The sequence below is a fragment of the Triticum urartu genome, chromosome 7 (assembly GCF_003073215.2).
Source record: "Triticum urartu cultivar G1812 chromosome 7, Tu2.1, whole genome shotgun sequence".
NCBI lineage: Eukaryota > Viridiplantae > Streptophyta > Magnoliopsida > Poales > Poaceae > Triticum > Triticum urartu.
The window spans coordinates 54,187,987-54,201,268 of record NC_053028.1 but is presented as its reverse complement, the minus strand read 5'-3'; the positions used below and the strand labels follow the sequence as shown (position 1 = coordinate 54,201,268).

General features: G+C 48.8%; 1 protein-coding gene across 1 annotated transcript; it reads right to left on the bottom strand.

Moving 5' to 3' along the window:
• Positions 1 to 4,182: 4,182 nt before the first annotated feature.
• On the bottom strand, positions 4,183 to 5,804 carry LOC125524324 (aspartic proteinase CDR1-like). Its single transcript, XM_048689395.1, has one exon. The coding sequence runs from the start codon at positions 5,762 to 5,764 to the stop codon at positions 4,259 to 4,261; it is 1,506 nt and encodes a 501-aa protein (XP_048545352.1). The 5' UTR covers positions 5,765 to 5,804; the 3' UTR covers positions 4,183 to 4,258.
• Positions 5,805 to 13,282: the final 7,478 nt, after the last annotated feature.

Genomic DNA, 13,282 nt, shown 5'->3' with positions numbered 1-13,282 from the left:
TCCGTCGAACTTTATATTTCCGTTCTAAATAATGGAAAGGGGGTTTGCCCGGTTCAAAAAAAATAATCAAACAGAAAAACTAAATATGCCCAGTAGGTCACTGAACAACATTTGGTACTGTTTTTCGTTTTCAACCAAAACTGAACCATGATTTCTTGAGGTTCCTAGACCGCACTAAACAACAGTACACTTGTAAATCCCGAACCAAAAGGTCAAAAACTGTGGCTACTCTTTTCTTTTTCCAATATTAAGCCACAAAATAAATTGGGAGAAAAATCCTGAACCAATCAAAACTACTACTCCTCTTATATTATGGGACCGAGGGAGAGCTACCCAGCACAAATTACCCACTGATAGACACCATGTACCCGGCGGCAATGGCATACAGAAAAACATTCGTTTTCTCGGGTGTGCATTGCAGGACCTAATTACGAAAAAAAGAATCCCATCGTGCTGCAATACTCAACATGACTTTTCCACGAACTGGAATTATGCCAAATCTAGTGTTTCCGTGCGACGAACATATGAACTATGAAATCGCTGGCCCGGATTAGAACCAGCGACGGAGCTAAGGTGGGTCGAGTGAGTCACAGGAGCAATTGTTACCAGATCGAGAGACAGGGACGCGCCGCGGAGGTCCACAACGGCGGGGGTGGGTCGACGATGGCGGGGGCGGCTACCCCGACCAGGGTGGCGCGGCCGCGGGAGTTGGGCGGCGGCCAGGGCGACGGCAGAGAGAAGGCATGGGTCGAACAGATCAATGGATCGATCGGCTGAGCCCATTTGTGGAGTAGCCATTCATTTCACCTTAAAACATAGGCTCAAAACCTAGGCCCATGACAAAAATCTCTCACACTTATTTTTCTTATAAAACACAAAATGTCTATACTACCCTTAGAAAATCAATTGTCGGATTTCAATATACCGCTCTCTCCCCTCTCGCGTATAGGGTACCAAAAAAAAACACTCCGACGCTAAGTTCTGAATTGGAAGAAAAGGAAAACGGATACTCCCTCCGTCCAAATATACAGGGCCTAGTATATAAGGTCTATGATGTAAAATTATATCATTAGAAACTTCATTCACATACGAATTTGATGATATGCTTCATGTAACATGCATGTCATATATCATTGTGCTAACCCGTGGTCAAAAGTAACCTCGAAAACATATTAGGCCATGTATATGTGGATGGAGGGAGTAACAATTATCAGCCACATGATATAAATAAAAATGGCCTTCCATTCATCCTTATATTACTCCCTCCATTCGGAATTTACTGAATCAGCATCCAGTATTTCCGAACACAAGTTGTAGCATTTTATGAGCTTGTAGATAGTCCAATTTTATGTGAGATTACTTTCATTTTGACTGAAATCTTTGAATTAGGTAAAGGGGCCAAGGATTGTACTTTTTAGGGAAATCAAGCATATAAATTATCACCTAAACACATTTTCCCAAATCTCTACTAAGAACCCCAGGTAACATATGCTCAGAACGTTGCTCCATGTCGAAAACCGAAAACTACTCTCTCTGTTTCTAAATATAAGTCCTTTTAGAGATTTCAACACAGTCTACATTAGGATGTATATAGACATATTTTAGAGTGTAAATTCATTCATTTTGCTCTGTATGTAGTCCGTATTGAAATCTCTGAAAGGACTTAAATTTAGGAATGTGGGGAGTAGTAAACTAGGAATGTCAATGAAGAGGCTACATTGTTCAGTACAAAGATTACATGAACTGCACTAAATGATTGTGATCCAACTAGTGTAATTACCGATGTGTTTGTTGCGGTGTGATGCATTGTCACTTTATGATAAGATCTAAGTTTGGATTTTTATGAGTTCTTTCTTGCATGATTTATAGACATATAATATCTCCGATCTATTAGTCTGGCATGATTTTGTATTCTACTTTGGATGTTTCTTTTTTCCTTTCGATGCTTTTATTTTTTATTTTTGTATATTTGTATATTTTTAAATTTTTTATGGTTTTATGTTATGTTGTATAGGAAATGATAAAAAAAATGTTCCAAATAGCTTCCTTGGTAGAGTATTTTTGCCTTGAAGAAATAAAATAAAATTTCACACAAGGTAGTCTATTGTCTTTGTTCATGGGAAATGGAACAATTCGTATTAGTTTTTTCTGAATGCTTTTCTTAAATATATAATATGATCGTTTTTTCTCTTTGGACTTGTATAGAAGTGTTCTAAACATTTTATTTGACAAGCGTGAACACACTATTTGCCATACATGGACATAATCAAGTAACATAGAAAAAATCATTTTTAAACACTTTTTTCATGTGAAACATTTTTATCCGTTGATATAGTTTTGGAACCTCGTTGAACATATTACTTCCTCTGTTCCATAATGTAGTGCATATAGATTAAAAAAATTCAAATTTTACAAATTTTGACTGAGTTTATGGATAAAATTATTTATATTTATATTATCGAATATAGGTTCCGTAACCAGTCGTCTCCCGTCCTCCCAAACTCATTCTCTTTTGTGATTTCCCATTCAGCCCTCAATGCAGCTCTCAAGGCCCTGCTTCGAGTACATGAAACAACAATATGAAATCCATCCTCGCTTTCCATCCCACATATGCATGTCACATACGTCCTCTTTCACAATGGTCCTTCAGAAAGTACTTGGTAGCCAGGGATTGGGTTGCCACTCTCCATCCATTTTTTTAATTTTTTCCAGTATATTTGCCTTCCAGATCAAATTCCAAATGCTTTTATTTTCGGGCTAGCTTGTAGAGCTGGATGGTGCTTCCTTGCCATTTATTTTTCAGATTATCAGCCAACTTATAGGCACTCTTGACGGTGAAGATGCAGGTTTTTTCATAGTGCCACGCCACACAATCCTCAACTTCCCTTGCCGGGATCCGAATTTTACAGATTTCTTCCGCATCAAATGAATTACCCTTTCATAGTTTATCGAAATTTTGGTTTAACTTGAAAACCCTCATGACATAAGTTGGCCAAGATTGGGCGGTGGATTTGACGTTGACTTCTTTCCTCGCTTGTGACATGAACCTTTCATTCCAATCACTACACTTTTTTCCGAATCTGTTCAAGATAGGTTGGAAGTGCTCATTCTTCATTCTTCCTTCCGGCGTAGGGAGGCCCATGTATTTACTTTCAAATGTTGTGGCTTCCACTTCTAGTGTTCTCATTATTTCCTCTCTTACACTTTCGGAGCAAGCCTCCCTAAACAGCAAAGAGCACTTGCTTAGGCTTAGAAGTTGGCCTGAGCTTTTCTGAAACAGTTCTAAGATTTCCTTGATCTTTCTTGCTTGGTCGGCGGTGGCTTTGAAAAAGAGTCTGCAAAAAGGAGATTAGAGACACTAGAGTTTCCACGGGCAATTTTTAGGGGAGTGACGGTGCCCTACCCTATCTCTCTTTGTGGTAAAGTGGACAAACCTTCGGTCACAAATAAGAATAGATAGGGGCTCAACGGATCCCCCAGTCCCAGACCCCTTGTGGGCTCAAAAGCATCCAGCAACACGCCAGAACATTTGACCGAAAAGGTGACTGATTTGACACATATCATCACCCAGTTTATCCACTTTTGGTCAAACCCAACTGCCTCACTACTCCCAGTCAACCCTATCATAGGCTTTAGCCAAATCCAACTTGTAAGAACAGTGGGTATCTCGCTGATTGTTGCTATGTTGTTTTTTTGTTGCGGTTTTGTTTGCAATGCAGCGTGTGCACTGGAGTTTGTTGCCCTAGAGACCACTGAAGGAGGAATGTAGCCACCGTCTTTGTGCATACATAGTGAGGTATCATATTTTTCTTAATTCACAAACAAAGTATCATATTTTTCTTTTGATGTATTATTAGGAGGGAGTGCGCATGTCAATACAACCGCGGGGGGGGGGGGGGGGGGGGGGGGGGTACGGAGAACAATTTTCAGTCCCGAGACTTGATTATGTCTCAGTCGATGCTATATTCATTAGATCTTATGTCGAGATTCATGCATTTTTTTCTTCTCTATTTTTTTCTTTCGTACATGTTATAGCACTTGACTAAGACTTGGTTAAAATCTCAGTCGACTGAGATCTAGCCACACCCTTTTTTGTACTATTTGTTTTTGTTTTTTTTAGAATGTTTGTTTTGGTTTCACAATGTTGATGCACGCGGCCACAAGAAAATAAACATCCCCTCGTCTGAAAATACCAACTGCTAGTAACGGTGATCATTTTCAAAGAAAAAAAATAAGCAGACGGTTTACAGATTTATGGCTACACGCCTACACGGAGCCGCTCATGTGCGGGTGCGGGGGCGGGTGCGCGGGAGGGGGCATGTGCCGGGGCGGGGGCGGGTGCGCGAGCGTGGGCATGATGGGCCGGTGCGGGCGCGTGGCCGTGGCCGCGGCCGTGGTGCGACCTCGCGCAGTCGGCTGCGGCGAAGGTGACGGTGCGCTTGTCGAGGTCGTACCCGACGTGCATGTTCTGCTGCGCGATGTTCCCGATGATCGACGTCGGAAGGCGCTCCGACGCCGGCGCAATCGCCAGGCACAGGGTCTCCGCCTGCACCACCACGAACGTGTTCAACGGCTTCAGCGTCACCGTCGCACCGCCGCCCAGCCCCAGCTTCACGTCGGGGATCTTCGCCGCGATCTGCCCCTCCTTTAGCCCGCTCACGTTGTAGCACAGCGGCAGTTCGAGGTCCTCCGGCGGCGGGGCCTTCGGGAGCTTGATCCGCCCGGCCAGCTCCTTCACAAGCGGGTCTAGCAGCGCCTTGTCGAGGAACGTCAGCGTCGTGCCGGAGTCGACGATGGCGGGGGTCTGGCGCGGCGCCCTGTAGGTCGCGCTGCCGACCTTGACGGACGCGAGCTCGATGGTGTAGTAGGTCCTCACCCTGGACGGGATCAGCGGCGTCGTGGCCGCGCCCGGGTCCGTCACGGCGGCGCGGGCGCCGAAGTTGAGCGCGGAGGAGGCGTTGATGGAGTAGGGCACGAGGCAGTAGGAGAACCTCCGGCCGACCGAGGCGTGTGCGCCGAGCTGCGTGACGAGGGAGAGGTTGGTGTTGCCGAGGCCGACGAGGCCGTCCCCGATGAAGGAGCCGACAAAGTTCGTGCCGCAGCCGAAGTTGACGTTTGGCACGCGCGTCGTGCGGTCGCCGCAGCGGGCGCCGGGGGCGTCGGCGAAGGTGAAGGTCTCGGTGGAGAGGAGGCCGCTCGTCGCGGAGCCGTCGCCGTAGTAGTAGTAGTAGGTGCACTTGTCGCCGCCGGCGCAGGACGAGTCCGGGAGAGCGCGGCACGCGCCGGAGTCGCAGCCCACGAGGCGGTACGTCTTGGACTTGGAGGGGTCGAACACGACGCCCGGCCGCGGCGGGGGCGAGGGCGCGTCGCCGGCAAACGCCGGGCCAGGACCGTGGGCTCCCTTCTTGCTGCAGTTGAGCCAGATCAGGTCGCTGCCGGTGTCGGCGATGGCGAGCAGACGGGTGGGCGGCGTGCCCACGTTCACGGCCATCAGGTACTCGAACGGCGTGGAGGTGAGCTCAGACACGACGCCGTGGGCCGACGGTGCGTCGGCGCGGGCGTAGGAGCGCGCGAGCGCCTTGACCACGCGCCCGTGCGCGGTGAGCGAGGGATCGTGGAACGGCGACCCGACGGAGTCGCGGTGGATGAACTCCACACTGAACCCATCGCAGCCGTACGCCGTGCAAGCGCACAGCTGCGCCGTGAGGACGACGCCGACGCCGACGAGCAGGAGAGCGAGAGATACCCTCGTCGTCGCAGCCATTGTGACCTAGTGGAACTCAACTCCCAAGGATCGGTTGCTGCTGCTGTTATGCAGAGTAGACAAGTATATATAAATAGGGGAATTTGCCAAAGTAATTAATGGCGAGATGAATTGGGCAAGTCAGGATATATATGTGATATGAAGTGCTGATTGTTGACGAATATTTGCCAGCCCGCTGCGTAAATATGCGCATTTAATTATCTTCTGCACCAAGTATATGGAATTAAGGGTAGATTCCATGTATTGGAGAGCTGGAGAGGAGGAGGAGATCATCTTGTGCGTGAAACTGAAGATTTTGCTATTAATTCCTGATAAAAGATTACTTGCCAAGGCTGGCAGTGATTGATTGTTGTCAGTATGTCAAACAGTAAATCTTTGAGAAACGGCAAGGGATTAAACAGACATTTATTTTCTCCCCTTTCTTAAGCTTCCATTTGTTCTACCCCTCAGTGATTCCATTCCATCCATCGCTTCTCAGCAAAATATATTACAACAAACATCGTGCGTACGCCCAGGTTAACAGTTGCGCTCCCAACTTCTGGAGTATCCGTGCAACGCTAGCACACACTAATCACTATATGCATGAAAATGAACAAGTCACGTATTGGACCCATATAAGAGTTACCCGAACTCGATACCCTCGCCCGTTCTTGATTGTCTGTCTGAAACTTGAAGGAATTTCATAGTTGCCCAATCTCACCTTGAGTCAAAATCGCAGTTGTGTCATCCTCTTTCTGGATAGTCTCTGACATGTCTCATCGCTATAGCACTTCGTCTCCTTCTATAATTGTCATCCGCACTTTGCCATGTGCACTGAACACCACAAGATATACAACTATGTACTCTCTCAGCTTTTCACTTTTCAGGCTTTCCGACACTTTTTTAGATTTCCCATGGTTAACTCCCGTCCATCAACCGGCAGGTACAGATAGACCCAGTCACCAACTTGAATCTGGTACTCATCAACACCGCTTCTGCACCCTCTGCACACTTTGTCTGATCACCAGCGCCTTGGTCTGTCGTTGTGTCCCTAATACATCCCAAATGTATCTACTTTTCCAAATACTTTTGCTTTTGTTTTGGACTCTAATTTGCAAGATTTAAATGAAACTAACCTGGACTGACGTTGTTTTCAACAAAACTACCATGGTGTTGTTTTTGTGCAGAAATAAAAGTTCTTGGATTTGGTTGACATTTTAGGGAGATTATTTCCACAATATGTAAAAATTTCGTGGCCCCCCTCCAGTAGTTCTCTTCACTAAAATTTTGTGGCTCCTGGGTGGCTCGTACCCAGGAGCCACGAGCTCAGGGGGAGTGCCTACCCCCCAGGGCGCGCCCTATGAGCTCTTGGGTCCCACATGCCTCCGTTAGCCCTAACTCCAACTCCATAAGTACTGTCTCATGGAGAGAAAAATCAAAGAGAAGGAACCATCGCGTTTTACGGTACGGAGCCGCCGCCACCTCATGCTTTCATCGGGAGGGCTGATCTGGAGTCGTTCTGGGCTTCGGAGAGGAGGATTCATTGTCGTCCTCATCATCAACGCTTCTTCATCAACAATTCAATGATGCTCACCACCGGGAGTGAGTAATTCCTTGGTAGGCTTGCTGGACGGTGATGGAGTTGAATGAGATTTGTCATGTAGTCAATTCAATTTGTTAGGACTTGATCCTTAGTATCCACTATGTTCTGAGGTTGATATTGCTATGAATTTTCTATGCTTAAAGCTGTTGGGAATCATTGCATGGAAAACAAAATTTTTCTACGCACACGCAATGATCTATCCATGGAGATGCATAGCAACAAGGGGGGAGTTGTTGAGGAACGTAGCATGCAATTTTAAAAAATTTCCTACGATCACGCAAGATCTATCTAGCAGATGCATAGCAAGGAGAGGGGGAGAGTGTGTCCACGTACCCTCATAGACCGAAAGCGGAAGCATTAGGTTAACGCGATTGATGTAGTCGAACGTCTTCGTGATCCAACCGATCAAGTACCGAACGTACGGCACCTCCGAGTTCAGCACACGTTCAGCTCGATGACGTCCCTCAAACTCTTGACCCAGCAGAGGGTCGAGGGAGAGTTTCGTCAGCATGACGGCATAGTGACGGTGACGGTGATGTGATCCACGCAGGGATTCGCCTAAGCACTACGTGAATATGACCGGATGAGTAAAGTGTGGAGAGAGACGCCGCACACAGCTTGGAACAATTGGTGTGTCTCCAAGGGGTGCTCTGCCCACGTATATAAAGGAGGAGGGGAGGAGGCCAGCCACCAGGGGCACGCCAAGGAGAGGGGAGTCCTAATAGGACTCCAAGTCCTAGTAGGATTCGCCTCCCTCTTTTCCTTCTCATGGAGGGGGAAAGGGGGAAGGGAGAGGGAAGAGGAGAAGGAAAGGGGGGGCACGCCCCCTCCCCTAGTCCAATTCGGACTCCCTATGGGAAGGGGGCACGATCACCCCTTGTGGGCTGCCTCCCCTCTTCCCTATGGCCCATGTAGGCCCAATATTCCCGGGGGGGGGGGGGGGGGGGGGGGGGTTCTGGTAACCTCCAGGTACTCCGAAAAATACCCGAACCATTCCGGTGTCCGAATACTATCGCCCAATATATCAATCTTTACCTCTCGACCATTTTGAGACTCCTCGTAATGTTCGTGATCTCATCAGGGACTCCGAACAAACTTCGGTCACCAAAACACATAACTGATAATACAAATTGTCATCGAATGTTAAGCGTGCGGACCCTACCGGTTCGAGAACTATGTAGACATGACCGAGACACATCTCCGATCAATAACCAACAACGGAACCTAGATGCTCATATTGGTTCCTACATATTCTACGAAGATCTTTATCGGTCAAACGCAATGACAACATACATTATTCCCTTTGTCATCAGTATGTTACTTGCCCGAGATTCGATCGTCGGTATCCTCATACCTAATTCAATCTCATTACCCGCAAGTCTCTTTGCTCGTTCCATAATGCATCATCCCGCAACTAACTCATTAGTCACATTGCTTGCAAGGCTTATAGTGATGTGCATTACTGAGAGGGCCCAGAGATACCTCTCCGATATTCGGAGTGACAAATCCTAATCTCGATCTATGCCAACCCAACAAACACCTTCGGAGACACCTGTAGAGCATCTTTATAATCACCCATTTACAACATTGTGACGCTTGATAGCACACAAAGTGTTCCTCCGGTATTCGGGAGTTGCATAATCTCATAGTCAGATGAATATATATGTATAAGTCATGAAGAAAGCAATAGCAATAAAACTTAATGATCATTATGCTAAGCTAACGGATGGGTCTTGTCCATCACATCATTCTCTAATGATGTGATCCCGTTCATCAAATGACAACACATGTCTATGGTTAGTGTTGGGGATATTACTACTGGGCGTAAACTGGCCTATCTGGGTCGGGTTAACTTTGTCAGTAGTTAAGTATGTTAAAGCCCAAGAAGACAGAGGAAGGCTCAAGGCCCATGGTCGGTTCAAGGCCTGTAGCCGTAAACCGGCGTTAGTAGTTAACTTGTATTGTAAGTTAGGAATAAATAGAGACCAAACCGGATACATCTATGAGCCGGTATTGGGACTCCGTAAGCCGACGGGAGTCACCCGTGTATATAAGGGGACGACCCGGCGGCGGTTCAAGGGACAACAGACAACAACTCGAGACATAGGCGAAGCTTGTTTGCTCCCTAGTCATCGAAACCCCATCAATTCCATCACAACTAGACGTAGGCTTTTACCTTCCTTGAAGGGGCCGAACTAGTATAAACTCTCTTGCGTCCCTGTGTCCGCTTTAACCCCTTCAAGCTAACCCGCCGCGATGGCTCCACGACTAAGTCCTTTCCCTAGGACATCTGCCATGAGAAAGCCACGACAGTTGGCGCCCACTGTGGGGCTATCGCACGATGGTTTCCGGTTCTTGGAGGGCCGCTTTGAAGGACTCGAGGGCTACGCTGTAGGCGGGATTACTAAGAGTCGTCGCGGCAAGCTCTACATCGACGACGCAGGCTGGGGCCCCGAGGCCGGCTCAATTGAGTACGGGTACCGGGTCGCCTTTGGTAGCATTCACGTTTTCATTGGCAAGATCGATGAACCGGGCCCTGAGCCGGACATCTGCACCAACCTCGTCGAGATGGCTCAGCGTGCGCGATCCGCCCGGGTTAAACCGGCCATGAAGCGTGCCTTCGTGGGAGTTATCCATAGAGGAAGTTATGAGGATGGATCGGAATCTCGCGGCGATGCCGTCGTTTGTTCTGATGACAAGTCATCGACCGAAGAAACCGAATCTCTTTATCAGCTACAAGACGGCCGAATTGGGGGCTGTTCCGATGGCGACAGTATTCCGGACCCCTCTGATCTGCCCAACCGGGTTGGAATATTCATGACTGGCACACAAGCAGCGCTTCATTCTTCGACCGCTGCGGCAAGGACCTCCGGTTCAGCAACGACAACAGCTGCTGGGGCAGGAGGCCCTGTGCGCCCGCCGGCTCAGGTTCTATCAGAACTATTTGATGCGTTGGCTGTGCTTATGGCGGAGGTTAATCCGCCGGATCAGGACGTTCACAACGCGGAGATTGCAAAGGTAAAGGAACATATCACCCAGGCCAAGGCGGATCTGGCGGCTGAGGACACCAGGATGGCCGCAGAGCGGGCCGCTTTAGATGCACAGGCCTACAGGCTTATGTTGGACCAGAGCGCGTCGCATGAAGTCATGAGGAGGAAGCACCGATCCCGCTTACCTCCGGTTTTCGAGGCCAGAGACCTTTTCAACACTCCAGGACCAAGAGCCGGCAATCCGCTGGAGGGAAACCGGGCAGAAGCCCCTGGGACCGGTGCACCGCTTACGCCTCGTCAGATGGACCCGCCTCGTCAAAACGCCGTTATACCTCAGGATGCTTTAATACCTCCGGGTCACTATTCCAACCCAATGGACAATCTTGTTGCCGCTGTTGCACGGCTGGAGGCCATTCCAATTGAAGGTGACTCGCCGCAGGCAGTAGAGACGCGACGGGTCAAGGAACTTCTGAGGACAGCTTTGGCCCAACAGGAAGCGTACTCGTACAGCCGCGACTGGATCCACTCGACCCCCCGTCCAAGCCGGAGCTATAGCAGACATATGGATGAACCAGCAGTGTCGAGTAATGAATGACGTGGAGCACCCCGTGGCAACAACCCGACGGGTGGTGCTGATGACGCTCAGGAAGTGGTGAACCGGGCCCGAGCGCGCAGGGAGGCCGAGTTAGCCGCACAGCATCAGGCTCGGCAGCTCACACCGGTTCGTCCAACCACCTTGACTGAACCTGGTGTTACTTCTAGTTCTTTGGGGGTGCCTTGCCTTATCCCCGCTTTACGCAACATGCGCCTGCCCAAGGATTTCAAAGGCCCGCGCAATGTACCAAATTACACGGCGGATCAACCTCCAGAGACATGGGTGGAGAGCTATGAGATGGCCATGGAGATGCTTGATGTGGATGACGCGGCGTGTGCGAAATACTTCACCATGATGCTTGAAGGAACGGCCCGTACTTGGTTAAAAAGCTTGCCGGCTAATTCTATCAGTTCATGGGCCCAATTACGAGCCCGGTTTATAAGCAATTTCAAGGATACCTGTAAATAGCCTATGTTGATAGTGGATTTAGCTGCATGCGTCCAGGAGGAAGGAGAATCAACGACTCATTGGGTGCGCCGGGTTTCACAAGTGTTGCAGTCATCAGACCGCATCAACGCTGACACCGCAGTATTAACCCTAGAAGGCAACTGCCGGTTTGGGCCCCTGAAGCTGAAGTTGGGACGGATGAAGCGTCATTGCACTGACATGGGGACCCTCATGGCCGCTTTGGTGAAATATGCTGATTCTGATAGTACCAAGGATCCCGAATCTGATGATGACAAGATAGGGAAGGGAAAGAAGAACATCAGCTCCAAAGGTCAGCATCATCACTGGGCAGGCAATGGTGGTGGAGGCAAGCGTAAAGCGGATGGTAACATGGACTTTGTGGCTAATACCAACGCACAGGACAATGGCCAGCCACGCAAGGGTAGACCGAAAAATCGTAATGGAGCGCCCAACCCTAACCCAAACCGCCTAAACTATCTGCTAAGCCAGCCCTGTCCAAGACATGGGACGAAGGAGGCGCCAGCGAACCACCTTTGGAAGGATTGCTTTATTATGCAGGAGTTCAAGAATTCTAATAATTTCCGGTATGATCACGAATCTGGCGGTGGCTCAGGATCCGGGCCGGGTTACGGTGGAGGAAGTTCCGGTTCAGGATTCAATGGTAATCCGGGCGGACATAATGGTCAAAATAGTCAGAACAACCAGGGTGGTTACAACCAACAGCAGAAACAGTCAGGCTACCAGAGCAACCCAAAGCAGTTGAGTAGTGGGAAGTACCATGTCTTCACCACTAGCTTGGACAAGCGAGACCAGAAGGTTCAGAGGCGGGCGGTCAACTCTGTTGAACCGGCCATGCCCCGTTATCTACGTTGGTCTGAACAGCCAATCATATGGAGCAGAGAGGATCACCCACCCCAGGTCGATAATCCGAGTCAGTTGGCTCCGGTGGTGGCGCCTCAGGTGGGAGGTTATAAGTTCACCAAAGTGCTCATGGATGGAGGTAGCAGCATTAATATCTTGTACTATGAGACCTTCTGTCGTATGGGACTGACAGATAAAAATCTTAAACCGTCTAATACGGTGTTCCACGGTGTAGTACCTGGCAGATCAGCATATCCTGTTGGCAAGATAGCTCTAGAAGTGGCCTTTGGGGATGACCATGATTCCAGGTCGGAGACATTGATGTTTGAAGTGGTGAAAATCCAGAGTCCATATCACGCCCTGTTTGGGCGACCGGCTTACGCCAAGTTTATGGCATGGCCCTGTTATGTGTATTTGCAGCTCAAGATGCCGGGTCACAGGGGGACAATAACGGTTCACGGAAGCCACAAAATCGCTTTGGAATGCGAGGAAGGAGATGCGGCTTATGCAGAGTCGGTTTGTGCCACCGAGGAGTTGAAGTAATATAAAGACAATGTTGATCCGGCGGACATGACTCCGTTGAAGAAGCCAACTACGGAACATGATCCGGCCCTGAAGTTCAAATCGGCAGCAGAAACTAAGCTTGTTGACTTCGTACCCGGCGATTCGTCCAAGCAGTTCAGCATCAATGCCAACTTGGATCCGAAATAGGAAAGCGCGCTCATCGAGTTCATCCGTGAGAATCGGGACATTTTTGCATGGAAGCCCTCTGACATGCCAGGTGTACCGAGGCAACTCGCTGAGCACACACTTAATGTGGATCCTAAATATAAACCGGTGAAACAGTTCCTCCGCCGGTTTAACGAAGAAAGACGCAAGGCGATTGGAGAAGAGGTAGCCAGGCTCTTAGCAGCTGGATTTATTGTTGAAGTTTTTCACCCTGAGTGGCTTGCCAATCCGGTGCTGGTCCTCAAGAAAAACGGCACCTGGCGCATGTGTGTGGATTACACAGATCTTAATAA